Below are 13,867 nucleotides of genomic sequence, written 5' to 3'. Positions count from 1 at the left end.
TACTTACAATATATGGGGGAAGAGAATTATCCTTCTAACAATCTTCACCACTAGAAAAAATCTATTATGCTATGCAATATGTAAAGGATGAGGAGCAATGTGTGTGTTTGTTTTTTAAATATTGGGTGGTGGTGTGTTGCACATTTTGATCCTGTGTTTCTTTATACTATCCTTATGTTTTGAGCACCTTACTTTACAAAGATATGGAAAATGTCCCTCTACCCCAGCAGCTATGGAGTATGAGAATGACTGAGTTAGTGGAATTGAGAGACAGTGTCAGTTCTAAGTTTATACAGGTGTTTTCTAATGTTTGTAAACTATGGCATTTCCTGTCAGTTGTGTTCCACTAAATGTTTCTTTAATACTAATTAACATCTATAGATTTTGGACTCCTTTTTTTATTTGAACTGTGGCATTATTTGCAATGGCAGTGGTACAGACCGGCTCAGGAACCATTGAAACAGATTTGTCTTCAAGTAAAAACTAAATTTTGTGAATGCAAAAAAAAAAAAACCCTATAAAAATAAATTTACACATTTTGTAAATAAAAGCAAATATAGTGCCCTTTGGCTTAACCAAAAGAAAAAAAACAAGACTATTGGGTGTCAACCAACATTATCCACATTTGACATAAATAGAAAAGATAAGTTAGTATAATTCTTTTAAAAAAATTTGTACAAATATACATTTTTTTGCACTGAGATCAGCAAAGATTAAACATTTTATATAAATGACTTTAAAGCTTTACACTTCTGGCCAGTGTACTCACATTAGGCATAATACATTTATATATAAAACGCAATACATTGCACAGTTGTACATTAACACTGCTCCGTCTGTGGCTGTAGTCAGAGCCACTCTCACTGCATGCAGTTCCTCGTGGGGGAGAAAGTGTAGGGAACCCAGATCTTAATCCTCCTTGCTCCAGATCTCGTGAGAGTTGCCCCTTGCCGAAGTGTGGGCAGAACAGCCGCTAGGCCATGCGCCTCGAGAGACGAAGCAAAATCTCCCTTAGGTGTCATAGTGCAAAATCTGAGGAGAAAAAGGGGGGGGGTGGTGGAAGGAAGCAGCCATGAATTTCGTGAACACGCACTGAAAGCAAGCGCGACTGCCGCTCCCAGCAGACACAGAGCCCCCGGCGGCCACAGAATAAGTCGGCAGACCCCGCCCCATCCATCTCGGCGAATGAGTCAGCGAAACCAGTTCCTTCCCCGGCCTGATCTCACTCAGCACCGGGGGGGGGGGGGGGGGGGGTGCAGGGGGGCTGGGCGGCCCTGGCTCACCCCGGGAAGTGGCTTCCCTTGCGTTGGCAGAGCGAGGCAGCAGCCTGGCCCGCCCGCCCGGCCTCCAATGGGAAGCGCCCCCCAGCTGTTTTGTTCGCAGCGCGCACGCCCCGCGGGGTCCCCGCTTCGCAGCGCCAGGCTGGCCACTGCCCTTCCCCCCGCCCCGCAGCAGCGGCCGCCCTCCTCCTCCCGCGGCTGGGTGTTGTGAGCAGGAGGCCGCGAGCTGTGGTCCCCGGGGAGGGCGCTCACCTGGTTCACCGCAGCCGCTTCCGGGGAGTCTGCTCGGCGGGCGCAGAGGCGGGACACCCGCCGGGATGGTCGCAGGCCGCCTTGGCGTCCCCCGGCCTTTTCCGCTTGACAAAGAAATCTAGGGAGCAAACCCAGGAGCGGGGCGTTACGCACACACAAGCCCACGCCGGCCGCCACCTACCCGAGGGGCGGCCCCCGCGGGACGGACACACGAACGTGCGGCGGCAGCAGCCGGGACCCGCCCTGCCCGGGCACCCGCACAACAGCACACAAGGGAGGCGGCGAGCAGAGGAGGCCTGGCAGCTCGCGACTCCCCCTCTCTGCCTCGGGAGAGGGTTGCAGCTGGGTCGGGTTTGTTTACTTCGCCGGCCTGCAGCGCGCAATGTGCTGTGTAAGCGTTTCCCCAGCGCGCTGCGCCGCGAGCCTTTTCGCAGAGCGAGCGATGCCCGGGGCCCTTTAAAGCGCCGGGGCAGGCGGGGACACTTAAGCGCAGAGAGCCCCGGGGGTGCGCGCCTGTGCCGTGCCCGGGGCGTGCCCCTGCCTTACCTGTGATGTGGGCTGCGCTGGAAGGCGACACCCTTTTGAGCGCCGCTGGCGCGCAGGGTACGGGTTTGATTGTAATCCCTGAGTGGTTGTTGAGCTGATCGGATCGGTTCTCCTGGTTGAGCCGCTCTTTGCCCCCCGCGATAGTGCTTTCCGAGGCGGCCGTCTTACCCTGGGGGCTGAGGGAGGACGCAGACGCCACCAGCTCCTGGTGAGAGTCCCTGGGGTTAGCCCCCGCAGGAGTGTCCAGGTCCCCCAGAGGTGGCTTGGACCTGACCAGCAGCACCGGGAAGCGGCACCTCCCGACCTGCAGTGTCTCTCGATAGAAAGCGGGCACCGAGCCTCCCTCCACCTCTTCCCACTGCAGCCTGCCCGGGCCGTCCAGCGGGGTGTCGGTCTGGAAGTTGTAGTCCCACCGCCTCTGGTCATCCTCGCTGATCTCCCGTAGTTTGCTCTTCAGCTCCCGGCTCAGCTCTTCGTGATCCACCGGGCCAAACAGGTTCCGGCAGACCCCCGTGCGGGCGTGCAAGGGGAAAGTCCTGCGGGCGGCCAAGCGCTCCAGAGCCGAGGCGCTGGAGAGGTGCACGTTGGACATGATGGTCCCGCTGCTGCTTTGCCCAGGCAAGGCAGGGACGCAAACGCGGTGCTCCTGGCGAGAAAAGGGCTGTGATTTCCACCCGTCCCCGCTCTACGTGGCAACGAACCAGCCTCGGAACCTCTGCAGTCTGCTGGTGAGCCTGGGGCTGCCTCGCTTTTAAAGCCCTCACCAAGTCAGAGCAAAACATCTATTAGCATAATAGTATTTCTCTTTAATAACACTGCTGCCATTGGTGGAGGCTCCTCTGGTCCCTTGGGTGTAATACCTCGATCTCCGCTCCCCATTGGCCGAAGGAGAAACTGTGGCCGGGCGCCAAAAGTGGCAAGATCCCTGCCATTGGTAAGCAGGACCTGTCAGTCTGAGTTATATAGGGGCGATTGGGAGGGGCGGGGGTTGAGATTTAAAGAGAAGGAGGTTGAGTAACGTGACACCCAGCCTGCAAGCAGTTCCCTGCCCCCTTTGTTTGCAGGCTGCGGTGGCTGGAGCTGCTGCTACTGCTGTGTGATTGCTGTTTTTTTTTTTTGTTTGTGTTTTTGCCTTTTTAACATTTAGGAGCCAGTCAAAGAATGGAGTCACTGGGTTTCCTGGGGAGGCGATGCTTAGATTTGTTTAATTTGGACTTTTTAAAAAGGCAAGTGTGTATAAAAGAAAGGGGTTTGAAGAAATCTATATGTCAGTATAAGAAACAAGACGTTATCAGGAAAAAGTAATACAAAACAAAGCTAGATATATGCTGATTTCAAAACAAGGGAAAGGATGTTTTTTAAAAGGCTTTTTTATAGTCACTTGAAAGTAATAAGTTACTAGGTATGTTTTTGCACTACAGAGTAGAAACACTGCATATGAAAACCACAGCTTTTTTGCCTGTCTTAGCTTTAAACCCCATATAATACATACATGTTTGTCTGCTGTAGATGAGCTAATCTTACTATTGTGTTGCCAGGAATCAGCTGACTTGTGCTTTGCATTGTCTGCCGATCATTGCAATCACTGCTTTTTGTTGTGATGGGGGTGGGGGGAGAGAATCTTACAAGGTGCTCATACCATAATGGGCTTTCTTTAATGCTCCAGTTCTCTCCACAGTGGCAAACAAGGGAAAAGATCAACTTTATGGTTGTTTGCAGGTTAGGGAGCTCTCTTCTCACTCCTGCACAATGCTAGTGCCTGGATGAAGCCTGTGCCTCTGACTGGCTCGCTCTCTTCTTCTTCTTTTCTTTTTTTCCCCCTGCTTTCATAAGAAGAGTGACGGGGATGAATGTTTGTTTAATTGCATGTGAATGTGGTGTTTGTGAAAAGTGTTGATTTGATTGAGCAATGGAGACTTTAAGTTCTGTCTCTATCCAACAAACAGGTACAGAGCAAGAAACAGTCAACTGTTTCCTCTCAACCCTGATAATGGGGAGCATTCTTCTTAATATGGCAGAAGATGATTCAGTTTTCATATGCTCTAGGACCAGTAGTTCCCAAACTAGGGCATGACTTAGGCCACGTCCAGACTAGGAATTAAAATCGATTTTAGATACGCAACTTCAGCTACGAGAATAACGTAGCTGAAGTCGAATTTCTAAAATCGAGGTACTCACCAGTCTGGACGGGGCTCCATCGATGTCCGCGGCTCTCCGTGTCGATTCCGGAACTCCGTTCGGATTGATGGAGTTCCGGAATCGATGTAAGCGCGCTCGGGGATCGATACACCGCGTCCAGACTAGACGCGATATATCGATCCCCGAGCAATCGATTTTAACCCGCCGATGCCGCGGGTTAGTCTGGACGAGGGCATAGAATCATAGAATCACAGAATATCAGGGTTGGAAGGGACCTCAGGAGGTCATCTAGTCTAACCCCCTGCTCAGAGCAGGACCAATTCCCAACTAAATCATCCCAGCCAGGGCTTTGTCAAGCCAGACCTTAAAAAGCTCTAAGGAAAGGGATTCCACCACCTCCCTAGGTAACCCATTCCAGTGCTTCACCACCCTCCTAGTGAAAAAGTTTTTCCTAATATCCAACCTAAACCTCCCCCACTACAACTTGAGACCATTACTCCTTGTTCTGTCTTCTGGTACCACTGAGAATAGTCTAGATCCATTCTCTTTGGAACCCCCTTTCAGGTAGTTGAAAGATTTGTTCAGGGTAAGCCCCGGCAGGCCGGGTTGGTTTGTTTACCTGCCGCGTCCGCAGGTTTGGCCAATCACAGTTTCCAGTGGCCCTAGACTCCTACATAAAGAGAAATAGTCAACATCCAAGTCCAGTAAGGGTCACAAATGTGATCTGAGCAGCATAGAGCCTGCCAAGGACGTATGCAATGCTATTCCTCAGGGTACGTCTACACTACCTGCCAGATTGGCAGGTAGTGATTGATCTCTCGGGGATCGATTTATCGTGTGTAGTGTAGACACGATAAATCAATCCCCGATCACTCTCCCGTTGACTGCTGATCTCCAGCTCGGTGAGAGGCGGAAGCAAAGTTGAGGAGGGAGCTGCGGCACGCCGTGAGGACGCGAAGTAAGTAATTTTAATTTGATCTAAGATGCGTCGAGTTCAGTTACGCTATTCTCATAGCTGAAGTTGTGTCTCTTAGGTTGATTCCCCCCCCTCCCCCTGTGTAGACCAGGCCTCAGGCTGAGGAGCAAAAGGAGGCTACAGGCAATTTGACCCCTTGAATTCAGCATTTTCTCATAGCCAAGGGACTGACCCTGCTCAGTAATAAAGGTCAGCAGTTGTTTAATATAAAGAAGCTAAAGCAATTAAAGTCTTCAGACTGAAGACCCCTCATTTCCATGTAGCAATTTTCTTTACAATTTGGTTGTGCAAGACACAGATGAAGACACAGGCAACTTTTCCAGGATAATATAGGAATCACAAGAACATGACCAGCTCATGGTACATATGGATCAGTCTTGTAAGGATCACAGGAAGGGTAGGATAGTTCCCAGAAGGCATTCAAAGGTAATTTTTAAAAGATGTCTGAAGATGTTCTGGTCTTGTCAGATATGCTTGAACTCTTAAGTAAACTGGAGTGGAATCAGCTAGCAGTAGTATTGGGGGAAATGTTACTTCATGGATTTTTCTCATTGAAATTGACGCCAAGAAGAACATATTCCATTTGTCACATGCATCTGAGGAAGTGGGTATTCACCCACGAAAGCTCATGCTCCAAAACGTCTGTTAGTCTATAAGGTGCCACAGGATTCTTTGCTGATATTCCATTTGGAAGATGACCTGCAGGCCAAAGAGAAGCTGTTCAGTGAACTGTTTGTACAAAGGCTATCTTGGTTCTTTGGAACGAACAGTACACCTCATTAGACAACATGGAGGTGTCAGAAAGGTTTTTGATAGGGAAGGAAGAAGCAGAGGTCATTCTCCAACAAGGCCTTTCGTGGCAACAGATGAACCCAATATTATTTCCCTTTACTTAGCAACCTTTCAGGGGAACTTCATGAATGGGTTGACTGAAGCCAATTCAGCCTCAGCCTACAGATGAGCATTATATGGGTATCCTTTTCATAATTAGTCCACTGGCAAAAGGGGGCAGGATTCATTCTCTCCTCACACTCCACCCCCCAAGACTTGAGAAAAGACTTATTTATGAGCCCTGTTTCTCAGAAACCCCTTACCAGAATTTTTCCTTCCAAGTAGTTTCATTAAGGCAGAGGCTAATTTGCTCTACAGCAAGAGAGGGACATTCAGCAGGTGCTACCTCCATTATAGACCTTTCTCAGCAACCTGTTTCTGCTAGGAAAGAAAACAGGACCATCTGACAGAATGACATATACTGTTAGTGACCTATGTCAAGGGTAAGGGCATCTCTTGAAAGGATTCTTTTCCAAGGAAATTAGATGGTGTGCTTCGGTCTCAAAGACATATACCTGGCATTTCTGGTTGAAGTAGGCTCTGAAGTTTTTACAATCCAGCAGAGACAACAAAGGCAAGCAGTTCACTTGCTATAATTCTTTCTAATATTAGCCTTGTGGTGCTTCACAAAAAAAAAAAAATCATAAAAGTGGTGATGGTACTAGCCTGGGGTTGCACAGTGTATTTGCACAGGTAAGGAAAATTATAAGAGGTGCTGTAAGTTAGCTCAGTACTAGAGGATTAGTTACAGTTTACAAGCAGTCTCTCCTGATGCATTTCCAAAATGCAGTATATAGGAATGGGATAGTATCTCTTTAAACAGTTTGTGAGACCTCTAAAGATCTCTGTGTTCTATATTTGAAAAACCAGGCACAGCAGCACGTGTATATGTAACTAGACCTTCTGTATATTTAGTAAACATGTTATTTGGAATCCCACTGTGTCTATATGATTTCTACATATTACTTTGTTGTGTGAAAAGCAAAAGACAACACAGGAGTTAACATTTCTGGGCTTGTCTGTTGATTCCTCCCAAGGACTGCTAAGACTTCTGTCTTCCAAGGTGTGAAAAATAAGAAAACAATGAGGTGTTGCATATGGATTTGGTGTCAGAGAGAGATTAGCAGACTCCTAGGCATCCTCTCTGCTTCTGTCCGATCTTCCCAGGCTGCCTGCACCATCTGTAAGTTGGAAAGAGGTGTTCGGTATGAATGGATAAAGTACAGGGAGAAAAATCACTCTATTTCTTCAGACCAGAGAAGAACTCGAGCAGTGCTGACAACTGCGTATTCAGACTTGGAACAAGAAGGTGGTATTCAAGTCAGTCCAAGACAGGGGGTCTTGGAGGGAAGCCACATGAACATGCTAGAACACTTAGCAGATTCACTCAAGAGTCCGATGGGAGGGTGCTGTAACTCCATTGTTGTTTTCTGTGCCCACGGTTTAATACATCTGAAGGAATCAACACACACCGTGCAGACAACTATTGCTGGCATTTAGAAGATCTGGGAATTTTCTCTCAAAATCCAAATTTCAGCCAGCAAAGAGAACTTTCCAGGGTTATCTAACACAATAGTGATTTACATGTTACTTCGGGGATGCTGATATTTAGACCCATGGAGGGAAAGTGTATTCATGGATTGTCCAATGATTGGGCCTGTGGGGACAGTCTCTTCACCTCCCATCTCACCTGTCAGCTGGAACAATTGTATGGCTGGAGTCCAGATCCAAAGGCTCTGGTGGTGGATGCACACCTGCAATAAGACAATTACCTTCCCTAATCCCACTTCTCGCATCCTTTTGTCATGTTGTCTTGCATTGTGACTTATGCATTAAGACAAGGGTAATGAGAGTATCAGTGACTTCACTGTGATAACTCTCGGCCATGGTACCCAGCTCTGCTGGCACTAACTGTGCCCTCCTTATCTTCCCCCAGGAGATGGAGAACATCCTGGCTGACCTGATATGTTCATGCTATTCTCATGAATGTAAATGTAGTTTACTGAATTCATAGACTGTAAGGCCAGAAAGCATGATTATGATCATCTAGCCCAGTGATTCTCAAAGACGGATACCCATATCCCTGGGGGTAAGCAGAGGTCTTCCTGGAATTACATCAACTCATCTAGTTATTTGCCTAGTTTTACAACAGGCTACATAAAAGGCACTAGTGAAGTTGGTACAAACTAAAATTTCATACAAACAATAACTTGTTTATATTGCTCACTACATATCAGTGTAAATGTAAGTACAATATTTATATTCCAATTTATTTATTTTATAATTATAGGGTAAAAATGAGAAAGTCAGCTCTGACACTTCTATATTTTATATCTGATTTTTGTAAGCAAGTAGTTTTTAAGTGAGGTGAAACTTCGGGGTACGCAAGACAAATCGGACTCCTGAAAGGGGTACAGTAGTCTGGAAAGATTGATCTAGTTCAACTGTTTGTATAACATAGGCCAGTGGTCCTCAACCTTTTTGGCTGGCAGGCGCCAGCCGAAGGACCACTGCGGCGGTAGAGCACCCACCGAAATGCCACCGAATTTCGGCAGCATTTTGACGGTGACGCCTCTCAATGATGTCGCTTGCCATCGACAAGCGACGTCATCGAGAGGCGTCGCCGGCAAAATTCGGGGGCAATGCCTCTTGATGACGTCACTTGTCTGCGACAAGCGGCGTCATCGAGAGGCGTCCCTGCCGAAATGCCACTGAAATTCGGCAGCATTTTGGCGGATGCTGTCCTGGAGGCCAGGACGTGGGCACATTAAGATGCCTGGCGGGCGCCATGGCACCCACGGGCACCACATTGGGGACCACTGACATAGGCCATAGAATTTTATCCAGAAATTTCCTGCCATTAAGCCCTTAAATTTTGGTTGAACCACAGCATATCATTTAGAAATTTCTATTCTCTCTGTTTCAGGAGAAGAAAGTATTCATACTACTTAGCACAATTAAAGTGCAGTGATGGTCTGAACAACATCTAGATAGGAATGGCATATTTTTACCCCAAAGACCTGCACCCTGGGTATATTCAGAGTCCTAAACTGGGGACAAAAATACTTTTTTTAAACTGTCTTTTACTCCTGTTAGCTGTGTTGGCTCTGCAGGGCTATGGGAGAGGGAGCTGGGCTCTTTTCTGCCTCATGCATCAAAACAGTTGGGAATACATAACTTTTGTTACTTAAGACTATTTCTGTGTGAGAGAGAACCCAGTTTGTCAGAACCCATGTTGAGATTTCTGGGCTGCCAGTTAGGAAAAAAAACTCTTTACATTGTAAATCAAGCAAAATTGATGAAGTCATTGAGACAACAAATATAGAACCCAGATCCTGTTATTTTAACAGTCGCTTTTCATTACTAGACTGCACTTTAACCTCCTCAGTGGCCATTTTGACAGTATGTTTGTATGAGTAAGATGAACAGATCGCTATGATATATTGTCACAAAAGCACCAAACAGTCTTCCTCCTTGTGGAGATTCCAAAAGTAGTCCTCCTAGGCATGAATGGTCTAGTCCGGGAGGCACAGTCAAATAAAGAAACAAGTCTTTAGACTGTCAAGTTTAACAGTATGTCTACACAGTAAAGCAAAATCCAGGGCTGGCACGTGCCAGCCGAGCTGGGCTCGTGGGTTACAGGCTGCAGGGCTGTTTAGTTGCTGTGTAGACTTCTTGACGCAGGATGCACCCTGGGCTCTGGGACCCTGTGAAGTGGAAGGGTCCCAGACCTTGGGCTCCGGTCCAAGCCCAGAAGCCTACACAGCAATGAAACACACAGTGTGAGCCTGAGTCGGCTGGCAAGGGCTAGCCATGGGTTTTTCTTTGCCATGTAGACAACCCTAAAAGGCTTATGTGTCAAGCTACTTTTCAAGAGTACCTATTAAGTGTAAAGTTACTGTATTTATCCAAAATGCATTGTATATGAAAACTCCAAATTTGAAATAACCCTACACACGAGACCTTAATTTGAAATAATTATATCCGCTAATAAATATTAGTTGTTTGTCTATCATATACTTGTTTCTCATTGTCTCATATTGTTCTCATTCTCATTGACATTGTCACAGTGTCTCATATACTTGTTATGTCTAGCTTGCTTGCTAGCACACATATATATACCTGCCTCTGGATATTTCCATTACATGCATCTGAGGAAGTGGGTATTCACCCACGAAAGCTCATGCTCCAAAACGTCTGTTAGTCTATAAGGTGCCACAGGATTCTTTGCTGCTTTTACAGATCCAGACTAACACGGCCACCCTCTGATACTTGTTTCTCATTATGTATATGTACAGGAATACTTTGCAGTTATACATTTACACTAATAACATTTCATTGTACCCCTGTCTTTCTTGATCTGCTTAAAGAAACCAGGCATAGTCAAAGTTCAAATACAAGTAAAATATTTAGTAGAGGTGGTAAAAAACTTTTCATCAAAGGTTTTTCAACAAAAAAAATGCATTTGGAAATTATACAAAACCTTTCATGCTCAAAACTTTCTGATTTTGCAATGAAACAATTAAAAATTGAATTATTTTGATTTGGGTTATATGGAATCAAAACAGTGTTTGGTTTTAAAGTGGGGAAGGAGGAAAACCCACCTTTCCTTTTTGATGCCATTTGATTTGAATTGATGCATTTTGTTTGTTTCAGATTGCTTTGTTGAAAATTTGGAAAATTCCATAGAAAAAATTCAAGCCTGATGAAGTTTTTCATTTTATTAATTAAAACAACTTTTTTTTTATGGCAAATGATTTCCTTTTTAAGATCAGCTCTGATATTTAATCCTGTCTGAACTCACTAAGAAACCTCTTCACTCTTTATTGTTAACTGGTTAGTTAAGCAGGTTTACATCATTAGAGCAGAGCAAAGCAGCTAGTGAATCTAGCCTAGTCTGTTGCATAGTCCACTAATGCAGCTTTGGCCTTAGTAGGCTCCTCCTTCTTAGTAATATCTTTTCTGTTAGATACAGAACTTTTAATAGACAGGAATGATTGTTAAGTCTAATAATGCTCTTGGAACCTGGCCTGCAGCCATTACCTTAGAATCTTTAATAAGTTCCAGGATTCTCTGTAGCTTATTTTTTCTGTATATTCAGCATACCTTACTGGTATATGTTGTGAATTAGAAAGCATGATAGAAAATAATAATTTAAAAGCAATGCCTTGGACTTCTTTACTATGGAAGACGGCACTGTTTGTTGACTTCCTATGTAGTCATCTTTGACTGGAGATGAAATACTCCATTAATTATTAATCTGGTTCAGTCCTCCATTTGTGTCCGTCCTCACCAACATGCCAAGATGTCACTTTAAAATATACGTATATAATTTTTTGAATTCTGTTCAAAGTGGATGTGTTGCTTTTTTCCTACTATCTTCTGGGGTGAAAATGATGATTGACTCTAACCATTACTGCTCTTTGTCAATGCTCGCACTAATACCTATTTTTAAATTCTGATTTTTAATGTTCACTTTGGCTCTCTACTTTTCTTGCACCAAGAAGGTGTTCTTTTTTGGAAGAACTGTAGGATGATCACTTCTTGTTTGGAAGCATATTCTAAAGTTTAAGTAAAACACCGTGTTTATGCCTGGTGTGCTAGTAACTCAAAGTCTTGTGCCAGTTCTGGTGGAGATTTTTCATGTCATCTATTGTGTCAATTAAGCTGCTTCTTATTTATTATATTTTAGGTGTATTTTGAAGCTCTGACTGAGATCAGGGCCCCATTTTGCTAATCCCTGTAAATTCTTATAGGAAGAGACTGTGCCTGCTCACAGAGCAAATAGACAAGGCAAGCAAAGGGCAAGAGTGGAAACAGGTGAAGTGACATGCCAAAGCACTAACAGCAAGTCAGTGGCAGAGCTAGGAATAGAATCCAGGGCTCCTGGTTGCTAATGCAGTGCCCTTCATGTTGGACTATGTTGCCTGTCTTTAAATTATACTACTGCCACTTCCGCTTGGTGTCCATACAGTTGATTAACATAGCAGTGTTGTAACAAGGGTGAGGCGAGTAAGGCACCTGCCTCAGGCACGCAAAGCCGAGGAGCGCAGAAAGTGGTGGAGAAAAAAGGGGGAAAAAAAAGCTGCTGGCTGGCACAGAGATATTTATAACCCAGGTGATCTTCCCCCCCCGACCCCACCTGCCCTCCTGTGCCTCCCCTGAGTGTCCCCCAACCCCGACTTGCTTCCCCCGCCTTCCCGGCCTGGAGCAGAGCAGCTCCAGGCTTCCTCCCTGCAGCTACTGCTGCCGCAGGGTCCTAGTGCCCCCCATCTCCGTTCCAGAGCAGACTGACTCTGAGCCTGCTCTTCCCCCTCAGACCCTTTCATTTTCCAATGGAAACCTCCAGCAGCACAGTGGGCCCCCCTGCCCACAGTCACCACTCCTGCCCCATGCTGGGCAAGGAGGCAGCCCCATCCCTCACCATCAGTGAGGCTGCAGTCAGGGGCAACAGCAGGGGTGGAGGCACAAGCAGCACCACCCGGCACCCACCACAGGGGAGGCGAGGGAGATTCCTGGACCTGAGAGGGGCCCTAGGAGCACATGCAGTGACAGTGGTGGGGGTGAGTGTGCTGCTGGGGGGGGGGCTGCTCCTTCAGAGCTCACTGCTGCTGGCAGGGAAAGGGCTGGAGGGGGGAGTCCTCCTCTCTGGCCCCTGTCCCGGAGCAGCCTGCCTGCATCCCAAACTCATCCCCAGTCCTGCCCCACTCCAGAGCCCACACCCCTAGTCAGAGCTTTCACCCCCCACTGCACCCTCAACCCTCTGCCTGAGCCCTTCCAGCACCCCAAACACCTTATCCCCTGTCCCAGCCAGAGCCCTCACCTCCCACACTCCTACTCTCTCCCCCAGCCCTGAGTGCCTCCCACACCCCAAACTGCCCATTCCCAGCCCCAGACAGAGCACTCATCCCTACCACCCAGAATCCCTTCCACACCAAACCTCTCATCTGCAGCCACAACCCACAGCCCTCACCCCTGCACCCCATCCATCTGCACCCCTCCCACCCCCAAACTCCCTACCAGAGCCTGCACCCCAATCTCCTACCCCAGTCTACGGCCTGCACACTAGACCTCCCCCTCACCCAAACTCCCTCCCAGAGCCTTGGGCAGGTGAGAGGGTGGAATTTGGGTGGGGGCAGGTTCTGGGCACCACCAACATTCTACAAGCCTGCCACCCCTGATCCTGCCCTGCAAACCTGAACTCCCAGCATTCTCAGGACACTTGCTGATCCCTAGTGGCCACTGCTGATATCCAGCACCTCCGTCCTCTCTTAACCTGTAAGTCCCTCTCGGAATTGGAACTGGACTGGAACCAAAGACCATCTTGGAAGCAACATTACCGGCCCAAGCAGTCAAAAATCATGAGTTGACCCCCCAAAATCACAGGCTCTACTGCCACCGCTTCATTCATTCTTCAGCAGCAATTCAGTGGCAGGCCCTTCCCTCCAAGAGGGACCCGCCGCCGAATTGCTGCCAACGAGCCGCCCTGCGGGAAAGCACAATTTTATATTCTTGCCTTGGGTGCAAAAATACCTAGTTACATCTCTGTAACATAGACTAATATTTGATAGGTTTTCCTGCTTACCTTTTCAGACATCATAGCTCACAGTGCCAGTATTTACTGGGAGGTGGGGTGTCTTGTTCTTGGAGGTTATACTCAGAAGAACAAAAATGGCTGCTGCTTCTGGTTTTACATTATTTTTTGACCAGAAGTGTGAGCTCAAAGCAGGGCTTGTAAATTGAGCAGGCATGATGTGCTTTGGCTCTGTTCCATCCCAGGCTTGTAGTGGGATCTGACATTCTGTCAAGTTTTAAAGATATCCTGCACTTGACCTTATTTAAA

The 13,867-nt window shown here is 47.0% G+C and overlaps 2 protein-coding genes across 4 annotated transcripts in view; one reads left to right on the top strand and one right to left on the bottom strand.

Moving 5' to 3' along the window:
- Positions 1-378: 378 nt before the first annotated feature.
- Positions 379-2,692, bottom strand: CDKN1C (cyclin dependent kinase inhibitor 1C). The gene is made up of 3 exons (XM_030560568.1): positions 2,079-2,692; positions 1,533-1,650; positions 379-1,032 (listed from the first exon to the last, which is right to left on the bottom strand). The coding sequence occupies exons 1-2, from the start codon at positions 2,668-2,670 to the stop codon at positions 1,538-1,540; spliced, it is 705 nt and encodes a 234-aa protein (XP_030416428.1). The 5' UTR covers positions 2,671-2,692; the 3' UTR covers positions 379-1,032; positions 1,533-1,537.
- A 232-nt stretch (positions 2,693-2,924) lies between these two features.
- The window catches only part of SLC22A18 (solute carrier family 22 member 18), a 213,323-nt gene continuing 202,380 nt past the window's right edge, over positions 2,925-13,867 (top strand). The window contains exon 1 of one of the 3 annotated variants that reach the window (XM_030560552.1): positions 2,925-3,012. The gene's annotated coding sequence lies outside the window, so the exon portion shown is untranslated. The remainder of the gene's footprint in view (positions 3,013-13,867) is intronic. The other 2 variants (XM_030560554.1, XM_030560553.1) reach the window with 2 other exon arrangements.

The sequence above is a fragment of the Gopherus evgoodei genome, chromosome 4 (assembly GCF_007399415.2).
Source record: "Gopherus evgoodei ecotype Sinaloan lineage chromosome 4, rGopEvg1_v1.p, whole genome shotgun sequence".
NCBI classification, from domain to species: Eukaryota; Metazoa; Chordata; order Testudines; family Testudinidae; genus Gopherus; species Gopherus evgoodei.
The sequence above is the reverse complement of the archived record's forward strand: the minus strand, read 5'-3'. Positions and strand labels throughout refer to the sequence as shown.

What these genes read in the sequence shown, in the direction of transcription:
- CDKN1C (XM_030560568.1), bottom strand. Translation starts at nt 2,670, where the DNA reads ATGTCCAACGTGCACCTCTCCAGCGCCTCGGCTCTGGAGCGCTTGGCC. An exon ending in CAGCGCAGCCCACATCACAG is followed by an intron (nt 1,651 to 2,078) that starts GTAAGGCAGGGG and finishes TTTGCTCCCTAG; the next exon opens with ATTTCTTTGTCAAGCGGAAA.